Source organism: Canis lupus, chromosome 26 (assembly GCF_048164855.1).
Source record: "Canis lupus baileyi chromosome 26, mCanLup2.hap1, whole genome shotgun sequence".
Lineage (NCBI taxonomy): Eukaryota > Metazoa > Chordata > Mammalia > Carnivora > Canidae > Canis > Canis lupus.
The window spans coordinates 45,062,400-45,088,073 of NC_132863.1; the positions used below are offsets into that span (position 1 = coordinate 45,062,400).

Consider the following 25,674-nt stretch of genomic DNA (forward strand, 5'->3'; position numbering starts at 1 on the left):
AAGCTGTCCATAAAGGAGAGCCCCCAGGACCCACAGAGGTGGATGAATGACCCTACCAGAGACTGAGCAAAATGTCAGCCGTAGAGTCTGGAATTTGCCCCTTTTCTGGCCAAGTGTTTAATTGGATTGGGGGCATATGGAGATACAGTGCTTGCCTCCAAAGTTTTGGGGACAAGTGTCAGGCAATTGGCTCTCCTAACAACAAAGACAGCAGAGCAAAGCTGCTGGCAAACACATGACTTTGAGTAATGCCACTTGTTAAGTTAAAAGGGTGCCCGAGTCGCCCCGCCAACACACCTCATTAGCTAAATGAATTGACCCAATGGATGGGGTTATTTAATATCTGTCTACTGACTTTGGAGAATGTCTGCCAAAAACAAGATCTCAGTTTTGACATAGTTGATGCTGAGCTATATTTTTTTTCTGACTATTATTTGTCAAACAGATTGCTGAGCTGGGTACAGCCACGTCTACCGAGTGTAAAGCCACATCATCAACACGGATCTTCCTTGTTATGACAGCAGGAAATGCAGCCAATTAATTTAAAAGCCGAATCCAGTTATCGGGATGTATGTGGGAAAGAAGGGCGGCCGGGATACGGTGCTGTTTCCCATCACCTTAAAGACAGAACTTCCACAGTCGAGAGACCATTGTCACACAGATCCCAGAGGTCGTGTCAGATTATAGGGCCGTAGAGAAACATCCGAAACCGCGGGGTGGGAGTGTGGACGGTACCTGTCGCCCAGCAAGACCCGTGGCCGTTCCAGCCTGTGGCTTCTGAGCCGCAAATGTCCCAGGAGGTTGGAGTTGTTTCTGCCACTTTTCCTCAGTGACATGGGGTAGAGTTTGGCAATAGGAGGCAGTCCCACAGGTGGGCCTCAAATCGGCTACCCCTTCTGTACCATGCCGCGATTCTTTATAAATCCAAGCCAGCACTTAAAAAATCAGAATATATCCTATCCAAAGGCTCTAGAAAAATCTAGCAGCCTTTGGCTCACGGTTCGGCTGGAGCTGATTCATGGCGCCGCCGTCAGACAGGGGTGTGCATGTCAGCCAGCCCTGCTCCCCACCGTCCCTTCGGGCTCCCACCCCCAGCTCGGACACAGGCCAGGCTGGGCACCCGCAGGTCCGCAGCCCTTGTGAAGCCCAGAGCCTAGAACTAACCATAGGAGGGATGATGGCATTGCCATGGTTCTAGGAGGGAAGGAAAACGCTGGAGGAAGTGGGGTGCCATGGCGGGGGGTGGGGGGTGCTTGGACCACTGGGGTTGGGACCAAAGGAAAGAAGGTGCCAGCTCTGATTCTCTCCTCTATGAGCTCCTCCTCCTTCTCTACACGGCCTCCTCCAAACCCAACGGCAACTGATCACCTTTCACGAAGACTAATAAGGCACCCTGTGGGCGACGTGACTGGAGAACCAAGCTCTCTGCTCTTTGCCCCTCGTCCCCACACCCCGGTCCCAGCAGCAGACCCCTCAGACAATGAGCCTCAGAGATGGCTCAGGAAAACTTCTGGAACATCCCGTTCCATCCTGCCATTCCTGAGTTCTACAAACTGAAATTCACAGCCCACCCCGCACGTGACCTCCCGACATCTGCCAGCACGTGTTCTGGGCGACAGCCACAGCGCTGTTCTCATCGTTGCTATTACTTCTATTATGCTGATGCATTAGATGGTCTCCGGACGCCAGAGAAGGTAATTGGCTCCCATCACCCCAAGAGCGTTATTGGATACAACGTACAAATAGCTTAAAATTAACGGCTGGCATCAGAGCCTGCTCGGGCCGTAATGGATTACGGAACGAACACAAACTCACCTACTTCCATCAACACCCTCCCCAAGTCATTTGCAAACAGGACAGATAATTTAGTATCTGATTCAGATTAATTGCCATGTTTTCTGGGCTTCCTGCTCACCAAGGGCCACCGTGCGTGAATTTGAACTCCGAAAAGTTTCCCGAGTCCGCTTCGAGGGGCCGACGTTCCCAGTGGGAGTTAGACTGGGCTCTTCTTGGAGCCAAACCCAGACTTTGCTCTGAGAAAAACCTTGTTCTTGATCAAGTTCTTTGGGTCCTTTGTCCCCAGCCTTGACATCCAGTAGAAGAGGAACATGCGTCGCTCACTGTGCTTGCGGTTCATGCGCCGGGCGATGGACATGGGGGTCTCCCCCCGGGCATCCTTTTCATGTATGGAGGCTCCGTAATCGAGCAGGTGGTTTATACAGTCCAAACGGCCCATGGCTGCAGCCACATGCAGGGCCGTCCTGCCCATGGGGGTTTTGCTGAGACAGTTGGCTCCTGTAAGACAAGATAGCTGGCTGAGGGAGGGTCATGCTCCTGGCCTTGCAAGAGCCTCGCCTCCAGAATCACATTCAGGAACAGAAGCTCGGGACGGGGGAGGCCATAAAAAAGAATGCTTGGGAGGATTAATTACTGCCCCCAACCCAAGCACCGAGTGTAAGGGAGGCATCGCCGCAGGGTCCCAGCACCCAGCACCGCCTTGCCTCCACTCTGCCCACAGCACGCTCCTGCTCAAACCCCATTTCTGACATCCACTACCCTCGGGGTCATTTTCTAGGTTGTTACTGCCCTATCTCACCCTCTCCCCGCCGCCCCCGCCCACCGTGCTCTTCCTCCCCTCCATCCATGCTCCAATTATACCAGGTTTCTACCTTTATCCCTCAAATACACCTGCTCCCTCATACTGCCCCAGGCCTTTTGCACATGCTGCTCCCTCTGCTAACAACACTGTCACCCCTTTCTGCCCCATCCCCACCCCTGGCTAACTCTTTCCTTCTTTATCTTCCATTCACTTCCTCAGGAAAGCCTTCCCGAGCTCCCCTCCCCATGAATCACCCCCGTATATGCTCAGTAGACATTCTGCATCTTCAGAACATGCCATGCACGATTGACCATGGAATTAATTATTTGTAATAATTTGCTGACTTCCCTTCATAAACTCCACGAAGGCAGAAAACACACTTGTTTTGATCACTGCTGTTTTCATCCCCAGCACGTAGCGCGAGGCCTGGAGAAGACAGGCGCTGGGGAAATGACAGACGACGGGCAGCCTGACTCATGGACAGATTTCACTTCGATTGAATTCCTCACTGCCTCCCGCAGATGGATGGGCTAATGACAGGTGTCCAATATGGACTTGTTGAATTGAATCAAATTCTAGGTAACAAATATCATGACACAGAAAACAAGGCAATTCAATTACAAGCAGCTGACATTTCTGTAGCCAGTTTTTATGAGCTATGGCTGGTCGGTGAGGTAACATTTTAAATAGGTTCTCATAACGCCCAGCCTCAGCCTCCGCACGGCTTTGCGGCGGCTGTGTGCAAAGGACAGAAAACTTTGCAAAGCTGGCTGTAATGTTTTAACTGGTGCTTTCAAATACATCACAGTTCCATCAGAGTGAAAATGACTTTTTATGAGCTTAAAGGACTGCTGGTCTGTGAACAGCCCATATTTCATCCCACAACAGGCGGCGTGCAGAAAGCAGTAGAGGAAGGAGAATAGTCAGGAAAACCTCTACCCATCACGCCAGCGCCAGTCATCCTGCCCCGGCCTCGCGGATGCTTCCATCTTGCTTGTTGGAGGTGGGGGAAGGAGCAAAGACGAAGTGGAGAGGCTGGGGTCAAGGCCGCGGGCAGGAAGGGTTCTGATATGGGAGACCCTCGGATGAGGCCCCTTTCTGGGCCTCAAACCCCTGACCAAACAGTACGTCACATGTTCTTCCTTTTCCCGAGGAAGCCGGTGGCCTGGGCTGTCTGCAACCATTGTCTATTGTTCTGGAATGGCCGACACCTCAATCAGTGGGCCTCTTTTCCCAAAAATATCCTACATCCAGGGGAGATAAAGTGTGCTCCAGCAGAATCTCATGCGAGGCCTTGCATTCGGAGACAATACAGGCCAAGGCTTCTATTTCTATCAACGGGGGGGGGGGGGGGGGGGAGCAGCCTGCCCTTGCGCAGGGAGGTGGGGGGAGATGAAAAGAGGGTTTGGGGTCAGGGTCTTCTGCGGGTAACAGTCTCAAGCCGTGGAGAAAGGAGATTGGCCGGCCTGCCGACCCCCAGGAGCGTGAGGCCGGTGTGGGGCTAGAGCCCTCGGACGGTTGCAGGAACCCCAACTTCAGGGGAGGCAGAAATAACTCGGGGAGTTTGAGCCCATCTCCAGCACTGTGTCTGTTTGAACATAAGAGGCCAGGGAGCTCTTTTGGCTCCTCCTGCGAATTAGTGTCTAGAAAGTTGCATTTCCCACGACAGAAGGAGTCTTCCTGAGGCCTGGCCCAGAGAGGGGAAAGTGCCTTTAATGAGCATGTCCTCAGACATCTTCAGGCAGAGAGCGAGTGGCCCAGTCACGGGCCCGTGATTGGTGGGTGACACAACCTGGGTGGTGGTTGTTGACGTCGTGGCTGAAGGGCCCAGGGAGACGAACCACACCGTCCTCCCCCGACCTGCAGAAGACGCCAACTCGTGAACATACTCGGCCGTGTCTCAGAATTACCATGTTCTAGAAGGTACTGCACAGCATCCGGGTGACCTCTGTGAGACGTAACGTACAGGGCCACGAAGGCCCTCTGGGCTATCCAGGCCTTGCACTGCTTGCGCTCGTAATGCTGCGAGTTGGCCGTTCGGTACAGAGAGTCCTCGTCAACACCAAGGCAAGACAGCTGGGCGGGCGAAAGGGGTTGACACGATGAGTGCGGGCGGTTTCAAGGGTGTCGCTACGCCCGCCTGGCGGGTGGCTGGACACCCCCGAGGGGAGGTTTGCTAAAACGCCGAGGGAAGGCTCGTGATGGGAACAGAGGGCGAAGCTGGAACACACCCAGGGGAGGACATTGTTGAGCACTCTATACGTGGCCAGGAAATACGCATTTACCATCAGGCCGGCTCGGGAGGCAGGAAATTCTTCCTGTCGGTGTTTTGAAGAGAGAAAATAGCCTTTCTGGGTGTCCAGAGGAAGGTGGTTGTGGACATTAAGGAAGACACCAGACAACACGGAGTGGCCTCCCCAGAGGGGAATGCGCTTCTCTGGAGACTTGATGAATTCTGGCCTTCCGATCTATTTTCGGGCCCATTGTCTCCGTTAACTTTTGGAACACTCTGAACTCCACTCACGGATGAAAAATAGCCCCATAATATAATCATCCCATGGTGAAGTACGGCTCTGAGCACGAGAGGCTCCGACAGAGAGGAACTCCGCCCCAGATGCGGGGCATCCGGTGTGGGGGCGACAGTGGGGAGCCTCCCCAGAGACCACCCACCTCTCCCAGGCCTGACCCCCGCAACCCTCCCGCAGCCAGCCTTCCCTGACCCCTTTTCTGGCTGGAAGCGAACTCTCCCCACACACTCATGACCCTTCACCCAAGTGGACTTTCTAGAAGGAACATACGCTTCCCCCCCCGCCAAGAAGCCCCCCGACGTCTCTGTCGGGTTAACATTCTGGTTTCCTCCTCCCTTCTCCCGGTTGCCCACCCCAGAGCTCAGCTGAGAGCCAAGTGCAAGGCCTGGTAAAGAGTAGGCACCTGCTGTGTATCCAGGAGCACATGGTCTTTCCACCCTAGGGTAGGGACAGGCCCCCATTAGGATTTTTGCACCATCAAGTGCTCTAGGCTGCATCTCCCAGTTATCCAGAGCTCTTCACTCACTGTTAAATGAGGTTTTCAACTTTACAAAACATACAAGTGAACAGAAAATGCACTGCCCTAGTTCCTTTTCGGGGAGTGGGGTGGGTGGGGTGTGAGTGGTTTATAACTGAACACAAGTGAACACCGTGAAATAGCAAACCCAAGAGTGAGTGGAAACTCTCAATATAGTATTTGATCATTATGACACGAGTCCTAGTTCTTTTTTCCTACTCTGAAACTTTTACTGGAATATTCACATGAAAGACTGAATCTTTCCCCCACCACCACCACAGACACAGTTTACGGTTGCTTCATGAAGTATAATATCCATTTAGAGAAGCATGAAAGCACCTTACTGGGATCCCCTTCCACAGCCGCCAAAACCAGTTCCGTCCATCCATCATAATGCCAGATACATAATGAAATAATTCCACCAGGAACAACATCATGGAACTTCAGCGTAGCATCATCCATCAAAACTCCTACAGGGAATAATTTTTTCTTAAAAAAAAAATAGGGGGTATTAAAGATAAACTATGACACTAGTTATCTTAAGAGATTATCTGACCTTGGGTATCACAAAGATCATTTTAAAACCTTGAGCACTAATCTCATTTGATGACTCCACACGAGTCTGTTTGGGGTCGTTAATGCTTTTTAGAAAATTAATTTGGCTCGGCTCACACAGAAGTCAAACCAAAAAAACAAAAAACCAACAATTTCCAAAATTCAGTAATTATGACCTGTTCTGTTGCAGGGGGGTGGGGGGAAAGCATGAGTCAGTAAAGACATTTTATGAGGCAAACTCTATAAACAGGGCTACTTGAACTGTACATTACAGACGCAGCACAATGGACCTACTTACGTCATACACTAAACTAAAATACTCACTCTGGTTAGGGTTGTCAACAGTTGGCTAGAGATGTGACAATGGCAAAACTTTGTTGCATCTTTCAAACTTGGCACTATGGACATTTTAGACTGGACCAGCCTCTGGGGTGGGGGCCGTCCTGGGCACCGGAGGGTGTCAGCAGCATTCCTGGCCTCTAGCCAGCGGATGCCGGTCGCATACACACCTGGTTGTGACCATCGAAAATGTCTCTAGATGTTGCCAAATGGGCCCTGGGGACAAAATCGCCCCAGTTGAGCATTTATGGTAACGTAAGAACTGTAACGTTGACATTCGCCATGATTTGGACTTGGGGCGTTAGAACTCCTTTGCGTCATCACCAAGGACACTCACATGAGTCTCATCTGAGACAATGGGGTGAGTGGATCTACCCACACTTCGTATGTTCAGACCCTTTGGGAAAGACGGTCGGGATGACAGGATATAGGACTCTAGAACATCTTTAGCAAAGTTGTCTTTAGTCTACCTTTTTAAATACACGTACGTTTACACGGCCACCTATAATCTTGCTTCAGAATAACATAACTTCTCTTCTCGACAAGCGACGCCACAGGTGTAAAGTCTCGACCCTGTGTTGGGTCATCACTCATTCCGAGGGGAGCTCACCAGTCGTCTGGATTCATTGCTAAGTGCCCGTCCCAAGCACCTACACTCTCTGATCCCCACGACGAGCCGCATCTGTCATCTCCACTTGCTGGTGAGGCCAGGAAGTAGCAAAACCAGGCCTCCCACCAGACCACGCATGTGTCGCGCTAGGCTCCGTCGGGCCCCGTTAGTGATTACGAGAAACTTCGGATGGTGGGTGTAAACAGGGAATAGTGATTAGCAAATTTGCTAATTAGGATCTTCTGTGTGGTTCTAACACAGAAGATAATCAGTAATTAGTCTTCAGTAAGACAACTTGACTTCCTAACAACTTTGGAAAAAAAAAAAAAAACTGAGTAAAGCTGTGTTTCCCTGAGAAAGACAAGAGTGCAGTTCACACATGCTGAACAGCTCTTCGAGAAATCAGAGCACATTCTCTCTTTACAGGCGGGCAGCAACTGCCTTCGGCTTAGACAAATACTAATTATCAGCAGCTAAATAAATTATTAGGGTTGACAACAGACATGTAAGGTCGACCCTCGTCCGTGAGTTTGCTCGGCCCTTTCAGATTTGTGTCTCTCCAGGATTTCACGCGCACATCGTCTCGCGTGCTTCCCCCGGGGACCTCTAGGTGAGTGAAGAGGCCCGGGCAGGTTATGTAGAGGCAGGAGCCCAAATTTCTTTTCTCGACATAGTGGTACGTCCTTTCTTTCTTCCTTCTGTGTTTGCTGGCAACAGTAAGGGTCGCCACGGCAGGAGAGGTCAAGCTTCTCCCAGTCGCTAAGTGTTGCTGAGTGACAGGACTGTGACATCAGTGCTAAGTCACTAGGTCTCTTTCACTGCCTCTTAGCTTTCTTGAATTTATGGCTCAGCATAGCTCATCAGTGAAAATAAATTAACCGAAGGGGTGCCAGACATCTGGAGTGCGGGACACATAATTTTCGAGTCACTTTGTTTCGGAACGCGTGCTGTCTTCAGCGGCTCACCTCATCGCTAACGTGCTAAGTCCAGACGGAGTTTGAGATCTACTTCTTTCCAAATAAAGCCTCGAAAATGCTCCCAGAGCATCTTCCGAACACTCCTATAGCAAAATAAGTACATCAGGGAAGGGGCTCAGCTTATATCAAAGGGAGAGCAAAGGCAGGCATCCTGGCCTTCGATGCCCTTTTGAGCTTCCCGGGCCATCGCCGTCTACAGGGGGCCAGGGCACTGCGGATTCCGGAGGCAAAGGCTCTGCGTTCCAGGTTAGGAAACCGAGCCCCGGAAGGGCAGTGTCCGGGGATCGCCGATCCCGGAGCCAGGCTGCTCTCAGCCCGCCCTGTCCCCGTCCCCGTCGCTCCCCGGCTGCAGGGTGTCTGCGGGACCGCTCTCCGCCGCCTGCGCACAGCAGCCCCGAGAGCTTTCCCAGCTCCGTTCTCTCCGAGTATTTTTGCGTTGATTTCAACCGGGTTGGGGAGATGTGGAGCCCCGGGGCTCTGATCCTGTTCTCATATCCTAAATATCGTAGGGATCGGGACCGGGACAGCCAGGTCCTCAGGCTGAGGGAAGGAGATTGACGGACGGAGGGAGCGGGCTCCGGAGCCCTCGCCCTCCCCTGGGAGCCATCCCCATGGGATCTGTCTGGAGAGGGGGCCTTGGGGTCTTCATCTAGCCACAGTGAGCTCTGGGTGCTGGGTTCTGATTCCGATCAGGCTGGTTTTGAGCTCCTGACGTGGTCAAGGACACAGCTTGAGAGCCGGGGTTCTGAGATGAACTGGGTTAGTGCCAGTACTCGGGGCTCAAACGTGGATAGGGTTTGCTTTGAGATTTGGGGTCCTGACGAGGGCAGAGTTTGCTCTGGATGTGGGGTTCTGATGAAGGCAAGGTTTGCTTTCTGGGGTCCTGGTATGGGAAGGGTCGATTCTGGGGTGTGGAGTCCTTGTGTGGGTAGGACTTGTTTTGGGATTTGGGGTTCTAACGTAGCCCTGGGGTACTATAGCAACCGAGGGTAAGTAATCTGGACAGGTCAGCCCTCAGATTGGGGGGGTCTTGGTGGCGACAGGTTCTGCTCTGAGACTTGGGGTCCTGAGATGGGCAAGATTTGGTCTAGAACTTGGGGTTCTGGTGTGGACAAGGTTGGATGAGGGATTTGGGGTTCAAATACAAGCAGAGCTTGCTTCAAGTTTTGGGGTCCTCACGTAGGCAAGGCTTGCTTTGAACTTTGGCTTCCTTACAGGGATATGGTTGGCTTAGACATAGTTTCCATGAGATTTGGGGTTCAGATATGGGTGTGTTTGGCATGAGTTTTGGGGTCCTGTTGTGGACAGAGCTTGTCTCATGTTTTGGAGACCTTATGAGGATATTTTGCTTGGGACTGGTGTTCTGGTGTGGTCGTGATGAGCTTGGGAACTGATTTCCAGATGTAGGAGTTCATTTCGAGTTCTGGCATCCTTATATAGAGATGGCCGATGGTTGGGGTTTGGATTCATAAGTGGGGGCTCAGAATTGGGCTTGTGTGCTCTGGGATTTAGGGTCATGATCTGGGTAGAATCTGCCTTGGGATTTAGGTTTCTGTTGCAAGCAGGGGTATTTATTTGGGAAATTTATTTGGGGTTCAAACATGGGCATGGTTTGCATAGAGATTTGGAGTCCTAGGGTTGGCAGTTTATCTCAGGCATTATTGTCCTTCGGTGGACACGGCTGCTAGAAGATTCAGGGTTCTAAGGATCGCATGGTTACCCTCGGGACCTAGGGTTCAGTCTTGGCCAAGTTTGTTCTTGGTTTTAGTGTCCTTTCATGGACATAGTTCCTGGAGGATCTGGGGCTCTGGGGTAGTCATAGTTACCCTGGAGATTTGAGGTTTAGTCTTAGGTAAGTTTGCTCTGGGTTTAGGGGTCCTGAAGTGGGCAGGGTTTCTTCTGAGAAAATGCTTTAGCATCCCCGTGTAGACACAGTTGCCAGAGGATTTGGGGTTTGGAGGTAGTCGTAGTTATCCTGGAGATGTGGGGTTCAGTAGGGCTGAGTTTGCTTCAGGCTTTGGCATCCTTGTGTGGACATGGCTGACTGCAGGACTGGGGGGTTTATGAGTCCAACATGAGGATTTGGAAGTTTGCTTTGAGTCTGGGGTCCTGATATGGGCAGGTTTGCCCTAGTTTGTAGGGTCTCACTGAGGACAGGCTTTGTTTCAGGCTTCTGGTCTTGTGTGGACTCTTGGGACTGGGGGCTCTGATGAAGACATGGGCAGCTTGAGGGTCCCAGGGGTCCTGCTGTGGCAGCAGCGCCTGTGTTGAGATTTGGGGTCCTGCCGTGGGCAGGAGCTACTGGGGGCGGGGGGGCAGGTCTGGCCAGAGAGCTTGCTGCAGGACCAGAGTCCTGACCCGGGCAGGATCTGTTCGTGGGTCAGGGTCTGGCTTGGGGACAGGGTCAACCTGGTGTGTCCGGGATTGGGGAGTTCTAGGGGGTGGGGCGGGGTTTGTTGTGATACCTGGGGGTGGGGGGGTCCCCTCGGGGGCTGCGGGTTCAGGAGGGGACGCGCTCGGGTTGCAGGCAGTACTGGGCGAGGGAAGGGGGCGGGCAGGGGCCACCTTGGTCCAGGTACTGGAGCCGCTGCAGGTCCAGGGGGACGCCGACCAGGAGGTCCAGCTCCTCCTTGAGCTCCCGCACCGTCATGTCGCCGCGGCAGTTCGCCACTTGGAAGGTCTCCCCGGTGTCCTCCAGCAGCACCCGCATGACGAAGGTGTCCGGGGCCAAGTCGAGAGCCGGGCTGGGGGCCTGCGGGGCCGCGACGCCGCCCTGGCCGCCCTGGCCGGGAGCGCGGGCCGCCGACTGCGCAGGAAGGGGCCGCGGGCCCGCCCCCCGCCCGCCCCGCCCGCCCCGCCCGGGGTCGGGGCCCAGAGCGCCCCCCGGAGGCGCCCCTGCCCGAGCCCCGCCGCCCACCGCCGACCGCCGCATGGCCTCCCGCGGCCCCCTCGCCCCCACCCCGGGACCCCCGCCCCGGGACCCCGCCCGGCCGCCCGCGTCACCGCGCCCCACCCCGCGGACGGCCCACCCGGGGCGCGGGGGCTCAGGGGCGCGGGGGGCGGGGAGGGAGGGCCCCACGGGGCGGGAGCCAGGCCCCCCTCGCAGCCTCGGGGCTGCTCTCCAGGTCCCCAAACCTAGCCGGGCCCCTCTGGTCCTCGGCCTCCTGGGCCCCTTGCAAGACAGGATTTGCGGAATTGGGGGCCTCCGGCCTGGAGGGAATAAGGCCCCACGTGCTCCTGGCATGCATGGTCTACGCGGTCCAGCGCTGGGCGCAGCCCGCCGGACGATCCTATTTCTGGCACCAGTGAAACCCCGGGCAGAGCTGGGCGCGGCGCTCTTCGTGGGGGTCTGCAGGGCCCCAGAGAACCCGCCAGTTCTGAGAATGCCCTCGAATTCTCCGAGGGACAAACGTGCTGATGAAAACACTCAGCACGGGAGAAACGTGCACTTGGTGCAAGGCTGAGCCGATCCCCCGTGAAGACGCCTTCTCCATCTGGGAGAAACCCATCTCGTGTTTTTCCATTAATTCACCCAAGAGGCGGCAGAGTGTTCAAGCACACAGGAGGCTTAGGTGTGATGATCACATCACAAATAGCACCCCACACCTAGGAACAATGAATCTACCCAGAGCTGGAGTGATGACCGTGCAGAGGGAGAGAAAGGAAGGTGAGGGGAGCAGAACCACCTCCGAAGGACCGCAGTCATTATATAAGAAGAAGAAAATGTGAGCCTTTAACATACTTTTCTGCAGAGAAATTAGTCATAAAAAAAAATACTGCAAAAAAAAAAATACTGCATTGGAAAGCCGTTCATATTAAGTTACAGGCCATTTTTAGTATATAAGCTCAACTTTTTAAAGGCTGGATTATTTACCAAAGGGTCTCTACAGATCTCTACAAGCACATTGGATTCAGCATGCAGACTCCACACATCACAACACAAACCGAGGCTTATTTTTTTTCCTTAATGGAAAATGAAGCTCTGCACAGAACACAAGATTCCAGTTGCATAATTCTACTCTCAACAGACTTTACAATATGACAATTTCAATTTCTACACAATAAAAAAAAAATTAAAAGTTGTTACTGAAGCAAAACAGTATCTCCATCTATTTACTTTAGGCAAGTATTGAACACAAAATAGACTGATTTTTTTCTCTCTTAATATGTAGCCTCCAATTTATTAGCTCACGCTCTGCTGGAGTTGCCAAAATGCTACTCTGGGTTACCGTTTGAAATTCTCACACATGTACCTTATTTTCTTTGGCACGGTATAGATTCCTTCCTTTCTTTTTAAAGAATCAGCTCAGTGGAATTTGGGGGAGGGGGACAACATCCTGTATACCAGGAAATTCAATATATAGCTCCAGAAATTTTATTTTAAAAAGAGAGAGAAAGAAAAGACAAGACCCACAAGAAAAAGATCCAAGGAAAGAATGGCAACAGCAGCATGCTCTTTGCAGCCAGCTCTTGAACCCCAAATGGGCCATTCCTTCCTTCCTTTAGGCCTGCCTTCAAGGGGATTAAAAATAGAAACAAGAAAAATAACTGGAGCCTACATGTTATGCAGAATGTACTCAAACGTTCATAGAATCTCAAATTATTAATGAAAATCCTGTTTAAGTTCCAGAGCATCTTAGTCTAAATTTTAAAAGCATGAAATCTAAGTTCTGTATACTTGTCAATTTGAAGAGTGTCATAATTCAACCCCCCAAACCCCGGGCAAGTACATGGACTGATCAGAACTATGGGTTCCTATTCTCTGTTAAGATTCTAAAGTATTAGCTATAAAGCCAATATCCGTGCATCTCAATGAACAATTTCTCTCAATGATCAATACGTTCTTAAATGTATGATAATAAATCCATGTAAGAATGAAAAATCTTTCTACTTTATGCCCCTGTCAAAGGCCAGTACATCTTTATGGATACAGTTACCACAAGAAGGGGAGGGGTGAGTGCCTGAGGAAAAAGTTCCAAGTACAGTTTATACAAAAGTACAATATTAGAAAGACTGCCATAAATCATTCCTTAGTAGATTTCCTTAACTATCACATTTTTCAAAAGTAAACAAATTGGGCTCTATTTGCAGCAACTCAAAGTGGAGCATAAATTTAAATGATGTATTTGTTCTGTTCACTGATAGGAGGCTAATATTACATTAATATATTTTCTTCCTGTCAAGAGTTATTTACATATGTACATTATTTCAGTTAAAAATAAAATGTAATACCATAAACTGTATTTTACAGGAAAGCATGAGGGAAGCCAAATATGCAAGTCTATTGAAGACTTAAAAGCTTCTAATAAACTACTTTATTTGGGGAGGAGGGGGGCTTTCAATAATATAGTCTGTTGTAGGGAAGGCAATCCGATGCTATGGAGGCCCCCATCCCCAGCTAGAGCCCCCTGGTTCTACAACCTTGTCACAGACTTCCTGATCAGGCAGGTAGGGGCGCAGAAAGGTGGGGCCTGTCCCAGGTGCAGTTCCTGGGACTGCGGATGGGAAAGGGATCTTTTGAGGGCCCTCCCTCAAAGTTTCAGAAATCTTTCCTCCTTCGGAAGATGTGACACAGTCAGACCCGACAGGCCGGGGTGAGTGGTGAGTGAGTGCCACGTGCGAAGTGACCAGAGTGCTCGGGATCACAGAGTGGTTAATTCTGTTCTTCTAGCACACGTGTGTCTGCCGTACTCCGCCGCTTTGGTTCCAGGGTGGCAAAAAAGGACACATCTGGGTCTCGGTCTAACTGTAGAGCTAGGACGGTCTCTTCAACGACTTGAAGATGAGGGTTACCGGCATTTCTCAAATATGCTAGAGAGAGAAAACTATAGTTTAGATCACTTGTGCCATGAACTGTGCTCCAAAACATATTCTAGTTTGGAGTTTTTTTTAAACCATGTCTCAGGACGATAAAGCATTTTTCACAGAATAATCATATACATAAGGCCTTCACAATGATAAAATGATTGCTTTCATCAAAGAGTATTTCCTAAATTTCAAAGATGGACTCCCAAGAATGAGTATGAGTATTTTTTCAATTATAGTTTAAGGACTTTCCATGTCATCTTTCCTTTCCTCCAATATGAAAGAACTGACAACATGTGGAGTACAGGAGCAGGAGCAGGTGGCTGGCAGGATAGAGTGGGGGGCTGGGAGGGCAGGGGTAAGACAGGCATTTGGGAGACAGACTTGAAGGTGTTCATTCCCACGTGGTGTAGGTGTGAATGTGCCTCCAAGGGACGCAGTCTCAGGTTACGTTCTGTTCAGGTGGAGCTCTACATTTTTCTGATTACAAAATAATAGCATCCAAACTTCGCTGTAATTAAGGCTTACATTTGCTGCCTTTCATAATCTCTACGTCATAACTCAACATTTACAAAAGTTTCCCTCATTCTTAGAAGACTGTGTGAGGTTCTGAATTTTATTTTTTTAATTAAGCAATTTATTTTTTAAAGAATATTTATTTATTCATTCATGAGCGACAGAGAGAGAGACAGAGACACAGGCCAAGGGAGAAGCAGGCTCCATGCGTGGAGCCTGACATGGGACCCAATCCTGGGTTTCCAGGATCACGCCCTGGGCCGAAGGCGGCACTAAACCGCTGAGCCATCCGGGCTGCCCGAGGTTCTGAATTTTAGCATGAAGCTTATTGAATGTGAAAACTGAACCATTTTATAAATAACTACTCTGCATAAAAGTTAATACATCAATTTATATATGGTAAGTCTGAAGTATGCGATCACATCATGTGCCACAATTTCTTAAAGAGGAAATCTGGTTGCTGCCTGATGAACTTTAAAATGTGCAAGTTCAGAAAAATGGTCCACATACCTTTTTCCAACAGCGTCTGCCGTAGGGCTTTGGCCAGCAGAACCCTCACGTTTGGCACAGGATCCGTCGCAAGGCTTAAGAGGCTGGGGAGCAAGTGTTCAACAAACTGGTCCACGGGGATACACTCCTCGCTCACCACCGCCTGTGACAAAAAGACAGCCACAGCCAGAGGATTGATACTTCTCCACAATGATCAGCAGGTTTCTTTCTTTCTTTTTATTATTATTATTATTATTATTTTTTTAGATCAGCAGATTTCTTCTAAAAACATACACTTCCACAATTCCAAAGAAGTCATTTTGGGGTCTGCTGGTCTCAGGGGCACGTAATTGTGTGTGTACGTGTGTGTGCGCGCGCACCTAAATTTGGTTAGAAACACAGTGAACAATTTCAAATTCCTTACCAAGCAATGGTTACAGGTGGTTTAAATTTGGTGAAGAAAACAAAGGCTTCTGAGTCGGACAGGCCTAGCTTCAAACCTAACTTGCTTACTAGCTTCACGGCTTCACTTTTCCGGGCCATTTGTAGAATGTGCAAGTGGTGGGGATAGCAGAGCATTTTTGCAAAGAATCTAGCAAAGTGCCCCAAAACGAGGATTCAGAACCCTCATCTCTAGTACTCACTAGAACTCAGGTTCCGAGGGCCAGTGCCAGGCCTGTGTAGCACCAGCCCAACCCCAGATTCCAACGCAGGCCCGGCCCTCTCTGTGAGCACCTGACAAACACTGCCTCTGTGAGAACCAGCCACATCTGCACGCTGCCACTCCGTGACAGAGTCCTACATGCGGGCTCTCGTTTACATCTCACGGCCGACTGTGGAAGCCAGGATGAGCCTAGTTTTATAGAAGAGGAAACTGTGGTCCACTGTGGTGCCACCCACAGGTGTCCTGGTCAAGGAGCATCAGTTGGGTGGGGGGGAGGCAGGGAGTCCAAGCCAGGCGTGTGGACTCTAAGTCCTGCACACCTTCCAGCTACAGGGTACCAGGAGCAGCTGAGGGTCCCTAAGTGCTTCCCAGGTGTAGGGTGCATGCGAGGCCAGTCAGAGGAGCAGCTCGTCCCCCTCTGCAGCGTGGGCCCCCTTAGCCGCCAGGTAAGGCTTTCTCCCCAGAGCGGCACTGAAATAACCATCAAGTGACCCCTTCCTCTTGTCTGTCTTACAGTGGGTTTTCAAAATCTTCAATAATTCGTGAAAGCACATACACGTTGATTTTTCCTGAAAGAAAATTAGTGGGTTTTTTTTCCCTTTTATCTTATCATGGATTTTCTAAATCTCAGAAAAAAAAAATAAAACATAAAAGCAAAGATATTTCATTTACGCTTTCTGCACAAAATGCCCTGATTGGCTTCTTCTTTACGCAAGTCTGTATCAGGCCTGTGGCCCGTGAATTTGGCACTTCACTCTGCCACCTACTGCACTTTTCAAAGCAGACTGCCAAAGTACCCTGTGATGCCCCCCCAGCCCAACAGGGGGCCCTGGCGAGTCCCTCAGTGGGGGAACTGGCCAAGAGGGTCAGCCAGACTCCAATTAGAGCTTTAATATTGACAGAGCTGGGTGATGGGCTCATGGAGAGTCCATACTATTCCCTCCACCCTTATCCATGCTTGAAAACATGCATGCGTGTGGAAAGGTTAAAACTGTTTAAGTAACATGTTAGCAGGAAAAAAAAAAAAATCATGGCTTTATACTTCCTGTGTGATCTTGATCAAGTTACTTGACCTCTCTGGGCTTCCACTGCTTCAACCTTAAAAAAAGTACATGGATGTGACATGCTTAATATACGGCAGATCTTACTACTGAGGACCAGATGCATGTACGATGAGACCATGGCACACAGAGGCCTTTAAGGAATGGCAGCCATGAGCCCCAGGTGAACGTAAACCACAGCATCTCCCAGACTTACTAAGTACAGAGGGTGACCAGAGGAGCTGGACAGGCTGACATGAACTTCACTTGAGAGGGGGTAAACAGTCTCTGCCCTAGCCTATTGCTCTGTTCTTCACCCCACCTTCCCTCCAAGGCAGCTAGCTACAGGGAGGTGCACTCATCACCACAGCCCTGGACTGGGCATGGCAGGACCAGGGCTCTGGGCCTGGCCCTCACCTCCCCAGATGGAAGGTGCCGGCAGAGCAGGAGCTTGTTCACTCTGTCTGCAGTTTCTAGAATATGCCTGGCACACAGGAGGCATTCAGTCAACATCAATTGGACGAATGCACAGATGGATTGGGTAACCCTGGGCCAATCATTCTGCCCGACTGGGCCAGTCATGACCTCCTGGGAGATGAAGGGGTTTGGCCTACTGATCCCCAAATTCCCAGCTGGTATTATTCCAAGCCTGGGATTCTGTGTCCGGTGCATGTGGTATCAGTCCACAGCAACATAAGCCCAGGGGAGAGTCTCCCCAGGCCGTGCTAACCTGACAAATGAAAGCGAAAGCTTGCCTTCCAACCCACTTAGCGCAGTGCCGGAACCTTACGATGAGCTCACTGATGAAACTTAACCCCAGTGCATTCTCACTGTGGGAGTAGAACTTCTGCAGAATGGCCACCACCTGTGAAAAATATCAGAAGTGCACACTTAAAATGCTGCCATCTATTTGAACTATGAATCCTACTCAACACGGAAACTAGACATTTTTATGCACCTTTAAAATGAATTTATAAGCAAGGGCAAGAGTAATTTTTGTCACGGGAATCATTAGAACACAGAGGAAAAAAGATATTCAAATATATGGCAATGCTCATACACACCCTCACCCACGTGAAACCCGTCAGAAAAAGGAAATTTAAAAAGGGACTGGCATTAGAAAAATACATTCTTAATCATAAGTTTCCAAATTTTAGAAAATGGCCCCTTGCAAAATAACTAAATCATTACCTTTTAGAACCTGTGTTTTTTGTTTTGTTTTGTTTTTTTATAAAACTGTAATACCATCAGAGTACCTTAGTAAATCAGTATTTTCAAGTGACATCCACCCCACCCCAGTATTCAGTTGGTAGAAGCCCACACAAAACAGGATCGGCTCTTCTACGTTGGAGCTTTTCCTCAGTAACTACTCCTCTATAAAACCTTGCTATAAGCTGTGGTTTGAAAATTTCTTATATAAAGTGATTTATCTATAATTTCTATCACCGAAGCATACAAGCTAAGAAAAAAAGCTATGTTATATATTGATAAAACTGTAATGCAGTTCCTAATTTCAAAATTTAAAAGCTGGTTTCATAGGTATACTGAAAAATCAAGTGCTGGAAATAAAGGAGTTAAAATGGAAGGAACATAAATATTCCTATTTCCAAAAATCACGAGTGAAAAAAGCCATGATTCCTTACTAGTTTGAAGGAGATCCACCGTACTTCAGAAACTTTATCTGCACACAACTTTAGGGCAATATGCATTAAATAATCATAAACATCATTGGGATTATAGAGTTCCAAAATGAGTATCAGCTGTCTGCAATCAAACAAAAGAAAGAAATTATTCGGGGGAGCAAAAAACACCTTACTAATTTCTCCTTACTCTCATTCCATCTGACAGATAAAAAATAGCCAGGCCGGCGGATTGAGGCACATGAAGACCTAGCAAAGGCTTTCCGTCAGGGAAATGCCAAAAGCAGAAAGCTGAGTGAAATACCACGCAAAGAAAAGTGGAAAAAAAAATAAATCTTCATTCTTCATCTCACACACTCAAACAAATCAAACAAGGAGGAAATAAATTGAACTTTGTAAAACAGAGAGGCTGAGAAATTTATGAATAGGGATAATATTTCAATGTGAGGTTATCGGCTCGAAGGCACATAAAACTTTGAAAATCAGATAAGGTAAAAATAGCCAGGCGGCCAAAGTTCCCAGAGAGCGCGGCGCAGCCCGGCAAGCTGGGTCCCGCACGCTCGGCCCCGGGGTGCGGGCTGCAGGGGTGCGGGGTGCGGAGCCCGGGGGTGCGGGGTGCAGGGCCGCGGGGTGCGGAGCCCGGGGGTGCGGGGTGCAGGGCCGCGCGGGGTGCAGGGCCGCGGGGCCGCGGATGCGGGCGCTCAGGGCTCACACCGCGCGGGGGTCGGGCGGGCGGTCCGTCCGCTTGCAGAGAACCGCTGCCCGCTGCCCGCTGCCCGCTGCCCGCTGCCCGCTGCCCGCTCGTCGCCCCGGGAGAGCAGGGCGTGCGGGAGGCCGGCGGGAGGCCGGCGGGAGGCCGGAGGGAGGCCGCGGGGAGACCTGCCGCCGCCGCGATCGCCGCTCCCTAACTGGGGACGGGAGAAGGGGGTGAAAATAAATGGCGCTGCTTCCACGCTGGCCACGAAAGGAAATGAAAAAGAGATTGGAAGGAAGTTAGAACCAGAAACCAGGAGTGCAGGTGAATACTTTCATATCAAAAGGCACTGTTTTCAGAAAAATGATACCAATATCGTGGGCAGGGGGAGCACAGAATTCATATCAGCGGCTCTGGCTTCAATAACCACGGCCCAGATGGAAGATAGCCAGGGCTCCGAGATAACGCCGGCGGCGGCGCGAGCCCTGCCGGCCCGGCCCCATCCCCGGCCCCATCCCCGACCCCATCCCCGGCCCCGTCCCCGTCCCCGTCCGCGTGTCCGGCCCCGGCCCCCAGGAGGCGGATCAGCCCGACCCAGTCCCTTGGCCTCGAGCCCGGCCCCGGAGAGCGGGGCAGCCCGGCCCCGGCCCCATCCCCGGCCCCCCGACCCCGACCCGCGTCCGCGGCCCCCCCGCCCCACCCCCGCCCCATCCCCGGCCCCATCCCGGGTCCCGACCCGGGGGAAGCGGGTCGCCCGGCCCGAGACGGACCCGGCCGAGTCCCGCGCGCGGCCGCTAGAGGGCGCGATGCTTTCATGGAAAACGTGGGCCTGTTTTTCTGAGAATGTAAGCTGGGAACGCGGCATAATGACTAAAGCCCCAATCTCTCAAATTAAGCATAATGATTAAAGATCACAGCAAAGAGAAAATCTTTTAGTTTGCCCCTGGCATCGGCCAAATCATATCCTGAATAGCTGCAAAAGCTTGATGGATTTCTACAGCAGAGACCATGATTTGAGATTTCTAGCTGAGGGGGAGAAAAATGAGCTCTCAAGCTGGGGAGATGAACCCCAGCAGGGGCAAGCTAACCCCGGCTGCCCCCAGGCCGCCAAATCCCCCGGCACTGCACGAGGCGCTGCACGAGGCCCATGTGCTTGGCCGCCAAGCACGGCGGCCCGGGGAGGAGGCCTGGTCCGAGCTTTAGCTCCTTCACAAGCCACACACGTTCTTAAGTCCCCGGCCAGCACCAGCACGAGACGGGATTAAGTCCCTCACACACAAAATAAGGGGCAGAGAGCAGCCACCTTGGGGGAGGTTTTTATCTAACAGTTGTCCGGTCTGGGTGGGGCCTCTCCTGGCTCTCTCTGTCGTGTCATTTTCTTTAGAAGCTGAAGTGCACGCACCACACTGTGCCCTGCAGAGAGGGCAACACTCAGAATGTTCGGGAACACTCTGGCAGAAACTCTTCCGATTAACAGGAAAATACTGAAGAGTGGGTGATTCATCTTTTATTTGGTTCGAATAAATTGCCTTCTAGAAGAGCAGAACACACTAATTCCACAGTGACTCGAGCCCTGTCTGCATCTGAAAACCAATGTCTCCCCGGAGACCGTGGTATTTGTAACTTAGAGCTCTGGAATTCACTTTATCCCTTCATAAAAACATAATCTCTTTATCCCAGAGAACACTATTACTGCTAGTTTAGAAATCAATTATAAGGTAGGGAAATTAAGAATTATTCCAGCTACTTCGCCTTCTCATATCCCCCAACAGGTTTTACTTACTCTGCTAGTTCATATCGAAACCTCCAATTCCTGCTGTTATCGGTCACTACAAATTCTTGAAGCTGATAAAGATATTCTCTCCTCTTGTCTTCATGAAGCAACTATTTTTTAAAAATGTATACATAAATCAAAATAGAGAACCCCTCAAAAGGACCCCAAATACACTGTCTGACGATACTCGACACTTGTCCCCGGCCAGAACTGGCCATCCCCCTGGTGCCTTGCACTCCCATCTGTCACCTGGTGTGGCTGTGCCTTCCCGTGGCTGTGAACAGACCTCACGTGCGCCCCTCCCTGCTTCCAACCTTGCCCCTGGTTAGTGTATGTGCTTGTGTGTTGCTGCACGCCCCTGGCTCTTGTCTCTTCACTCCCTGCCTGAAAACGACACATGGTGTGTGTGCTCAGAAGACAGTGCCGCTGCTGCCGCCCGGGGAGCCGGCTCTGCTCGCATATGCCGGCTCCACAAGAGAAAAGCCAGCCCAGTGCATCATGCACCCAAGTCCATGAAGGGCAGCTCATGGTCGTGTGGATGCAAGTAATTAGTTTCTCTAGGTCAGTTTTTAAGTCTTATTTTTACACTCATCATTCCTTTAGGGGGAAAAAAATGAAAAAGGCAAGCAGGGAAGCAGCAACGTCTTACAGAGAAAGCCCTTGATGCAGAACTGAGATTGGGTTTCGGCTGGGCTCTTCCCCTGGGCTCCTTCCGGGCACGTCGCGTGCTACCCCGGGGGCCTTGGCTCCTTCTTCCTCACAGAGCATGCTAGGCTACATGGCTACCGTCCTCCACAGAATTAGGACTCCAAGGGACAGGAAGATTAAGAGGAAAGATAGAAAAATATTTTTCCCCATCACTGAAAGGACACCCACTGTAAAGACTCTGGATGGTATACTTCCAAACCGAGGAAACCCAGACTGGCTGCCTTCTGTTTTTCACTGATACTTTACAGAGCAAGGGCTTTGAAAATTGTTTTGAAGAGGGAAGCTTTGTTTTTTATTTGTAATCCTCCTTCCTACCTTTAGAAAATCATACAGGTGTTTAAGAATTCCTATTCGTACTTCATCCAGGTCCTTTAAGAATCCATTGAAGACAGGCACCAGGTCAGCCGCTGTGAGCTGGTCCCCAAGAATCACAGCCAGCTCATGGATGGAGAAGGCCAGGGTCCGACGTACTTTCCACTGGGGGCGCACACGAGGACATGCAAACCACAAAAGGCAAGCACAAGCCCACATTACCGAGAGCATAAGTGGCATTTCTAGAGCAAGACTGACACTGCCAAGCATTGGCTGCCACAGGCTACATTTCACCGGAGTCCAATAAATATGCCAACAGCATCCACGGGAAGTACAAGCCACTGAGCCCCGCCACGCTCCCCTTTCCTTCCCAGGCAGAGGGCCCACCCCATCTTGTGGGTGCCTCTGAAAGAACTCCTTTTACCTGCACGTCAGAAGCCAGCGTTTCGTACGTATCTTTCAGGCAGTGCCAATTTTGCCTGCCCAAGGTGAGCGCCACCCCCGGGAGGCTATAAGCACAGTGTTTGGCTATGTCAGTGTCGACAGTCTGGGCTCGAGCTGGGTCGGTCATCGACACATACTGATCTAGTAAGGGCTGAGGTATTATATCCTGGGAAACAACAGAGAAAGGAAACCATCATGCTTGCAGAAATGGAGAATGCTCATGAAAAACAAGGAGTCTAGGATGTGGGGGTGAAAAAAGCAGAGCAGAAATGTCAGAGGACCAAGAACAAGAGGCCTTCCTAAAAGCTCGGGGCTCTGGACTGGCGGACTTCTTGGTCTGCAGGTGAACTTTCAACTTGGACCAAATGACACTAAAGCAATGCCCACACTCATCCTTCTTAATTCGTCTAACATCTGACATCTCCAAAACAGTTTGGACACCACTGTTTGGTTAGTCTGATGCACACAGCTCTCGAGAACAAAAACTACCTTCTCCTGCCGTTGCCCAGCACCTAGAGCCCCGGCCCATACAAGCTGATCATCACTAGCTTTCTCCAGCTGACGAGACCGCGCACTCCTAAGACATCACCCACTTACCTTCGCTGCTGTCAGCACAATGGGATACAATAATTTAAAACATTAAAGAGATCTTACACAGCACAAGAAGCCAATCCAGGAGATAGAACAAAGCCAAACATAGGTCAAAGAATTTGTCAAAAACTTTTCAGACCAAAACCAAAACAAGACAAAAACATCACCCTGAATTGACTTGTATAAAGAGACACTAAATGTTAATGTACAGATGTTAATTTTTTTCCTCATATTTGACTTGCTTTATTGAAATACTATTCTTGATTGTTCAAAAGATTTTAGTATTCCTTTAGAATTTGTTTTTTTTTGGTAAGTTAAAGAGGAAATATTAGCAACACAAGGAATGAGTGAGGATATGTCATTAATATTGCCAAAAGAAAACTATCTGGTTCCAACGGTCATCCTTAAATTTAAGTCCCAGAAAAGGTGAAGTTTTGAGTTGCTTTACTTTTCAAGGAACAAACCTGTAATTTAGACTTATTCTCCTCAAGTGGGGCAGGGAGATGCCTCTGTTCAGTCTCCAGTTGTTCAGTGGCTCCACCACAGGGTTTGCCGGGGTCCTGCAGAGTTGATTGGACATGTTACCAACTTACCCCAACTAGGGAGCCATCCTGTCATTCCCCCTCCTCAGAGAATTTCCTTTTGGTGCTGGAAATGGCCTTTGCAGACCAAGACCAGCGCTTCCCTGAAAGCCAGTGGTATCTCTCCAGATGTTAAAAAAGACATTTGCATGTTTCCAGATGACATGGTAGGTCAGTGATTTTAAGTGCCAAGGCAAACACGCACTCTCCTCTCTGGACTGTCCGTGACCCTTACGGAAGACAGGCTGATGTCCATGAGAAGCCACCACCTGAGTCTGCACTGACCACTCTTTAGGCCTCAGGGTCTCAGGGGGGTTAACCAACACCCTTTTGAGAGTTATACGATTAAGACACAGACTACTCTGGAAGGCAGGGGGAGCAAAGAGGTCCAGTATTTCTTGGGAACTGGACATGTACAGCAATGTGGACCCGTCATGGAGGACAGAGAGGCCAAGGGGAAGACCTTTTAAATTTGAGTGAAAGACATGGCTGATAAAGGAGTATTTACCTGGAAAACTAGTCTCAATTTTCACATGTACAAACACTTCTAATGTTTGCAGATGAACCTTTACATTAGGTTAACAATTAAAATGAGCAAGAACACTCAACAGTGACATATTGGTGTCTGATCATTGATTACATTAGCGGAGATGAACCTGACCTTCTCCCCCACCCGCCACATGGCTTTCCTACGCATACTTGAAATGTCATACTGTCTACCAGCTTAATGGATCCTGACAAATCAGCTCAATATATGATCCAGGAAAGTCGATTAATACACCGATAGATGCTTCGTTTGCTCTGAGGCGCACTACCACAACCTTCAATTCCCAAGATTTTCTCTGGAATGTATTGCTTATTTTAATAGAAGACTGGATAAAACAGAAATATTTTGGCATGATAACCTAAGACCTCAATTTCTCCAAGTTAATACATTCATATATAGTAATGTGTAATAAATCATTCTTCTTCTTTCAGGAGTTAATCTGATTCCCAAGTCTTCAGTGCAGTTATGTACACCGCTTACTACAGGAGCCACATTGAGGGTTAGGTCCACTACCAAAAGTCAAAGTGACCTCAGAAGGCACTATGAAGTCATCTCTCCAGAAAACCACTAGGCCCGTCAAGAGACACAAGTGAGAAGCCACAGCCCCTGCCCCGGGGCACAGGGCATCTCTTGACTCAGTGTGCTAAGAAGGCAGAGTAGAAGCTGGGAGCAGGGTCAATGTCAAGGAACCGAGTTAACCAGCCACCTGGCCTCAGCCACTCTTTTGTCGTCTCTGTGAAACAACACTAGACTCATAATTTAAGCTTTGAGAGTTTTTTTGCTCCCTTTTCCCTTCATTTGCAACTGGAAGCAGCCCATCCAATCCCAGTGGAACCTTAGACTCAAGCTACAGCTTCAAGAGCCCTGACATCCCACAACATAAACCAAAGGTCTCCTTGCATAAGCCCTTCCACATCCTTCATGCAACTGAGCCAGCCTGAAGGAATCTGTTCATGTCCCTTTCTCTCACTTCTGCACGTGACAAAAAAGTCCCAGGCCGCTTGAGACTCGGCCACAGTAGTCCTGGCCGTGCCTTTCTACTTAACCTGTGATTTCCACACTCCAGGCAACACGGGTAACCACCACCATTTTCTTGCCTGCTTCTGAAAACAAACTGGCCAAACAGGATATAAGTCACTTCTTACTAATCAAAGACAACCGTGACGTACTCCTAAACATTTTATAGTCAGGCTGTTAAGTGGGTCTTTTGTTTTTTCTGATTGGAGCAGGCCTAGAGGAGCTGGGAGGAGATAAGTCCATGGTAGAACAATCGGCACTCTGGCCTTAGAGACCATGGGCTTGAAGGGACGATCTGGTACATGGTGCCTGTGACTTCATGATCTCGGACCCCACCCTGACTGTAATTCTCTAGTCTCCCCCCCGCCCCCTTCCCCGCCCTCCTGGGAAGGACCCCAGCTCACTGCGGTCCCAGAGCAAGTCACTATGAAGTAGGAAGGCATCAGAGCCTCCCACCCCTCATGAGCTGGAAAGCCACGAGGACTCAAAGTGCAAGAGAGTCGCAGGTTCCCTCCTCTCCCTGGATGCAGGGTTCCCATCTCCTGGGGACTAGCTCCAGGCCGCAGGATAAACACTGCTGAGCCACTGGCTTTTCCAAGCCCCTCCTCCAATAAATGGCATGCCGGTACCGCCACTCGAGTGACCATGTGCCAAAAGAGCATCTCCAGAGAGAGCCCGGACATGATGGTCTGCCCAGAGGCCTGGGCCAGCTTTCAGTTCTAGGGGC

At 50.1% G+C, this 25,674-nt stretch overlaps 2 protein-coding genes across 8 annotated transcripts in view; both read right to left on the reverse strand.

The window, feature by feature from the left end:
• Nucleotides 1–1,864: 1,864 nt before the first annotated feature.
• On the reverse strand, nucleotides 1,865–11,057 carry ANKRD60 (ankyrin repeat domain 60). The gene is made up of 4 exons (XM_072801564.1): nucleotides 10,691–11,057; nucleotides 5,984–6,114; nucleotides 4,510–4,675; nucleotides 1,865–2,295 (listed from the first exon to the last, which is right to left on the reverse strand). Exons 1-4 carry the CDS (start codon nucleotides 11,055–11,057, stop codon nucleotides 1,994–1,996), a joined length of 966 nt encoding a protein of 321 aa, XP_072657665.1. The 3' UTR covers nucleotides 1,865–1,993.
• Nucleotides 11,058–11,919: 862 nt separating this feature from the next.
• Nucleotides 11,920–25,674, reverse strand: part of LOC140618702 (serine/threonine-protein phosphatase 4 regulatory subunit 1-like) — an 81,663-nt gene continuing 67,908 nt past the window's right edge. For 5 of the 7 annotated variants that reach the window (XM_072801559.1, XM_072801561.1, XM_072801560.1 and 2 more), the window contains 8 exons: nucleotides 23,267–23,362; nucleotides 22,192–22,377; nucleotides 21,771–21,932; nucleotides 20,757–20,857; nucleotides 18,283–18,403; nucleotides 17,370–17,504; nucleotides 14,957–15,098; nucleotides 11,920–13,936 (listed from right to left, as the gene is read on the reverse strand). In XM_072801559.1, coding sequence (XP_072657660.1) covers nucleotides 13,779–13,936; nucleotides 14,957–15,098; nucleotides 17,370–17,504; nucleotides 18,283–18,403; nucleotides 20,757–20,857; nucleotides 21,771–21,932; nucleotides 22,192–22,377; nucleotides 23,267–23,362 — 1,101 coding nt within the window. In that variant the 3' untranslated portion in view covers nucleotides 11,920–13,778. Of the gene's footprint in view, nucleotides 13,937–14,956; nucleotides 15,099–15,359; nucleotides 17,505–18,282; nucleotides 18,404–20,756; nucleotides 20,858–21,770; nucleotides 21,933–22,191; nucleotides 22,378–23,266; nucleotides 23,363–25,674 lie in introns of those variants that run through there. The other 2 variants (XR_012018775.1, XM_072801562.1) reach the window with 2 other exon arrangements.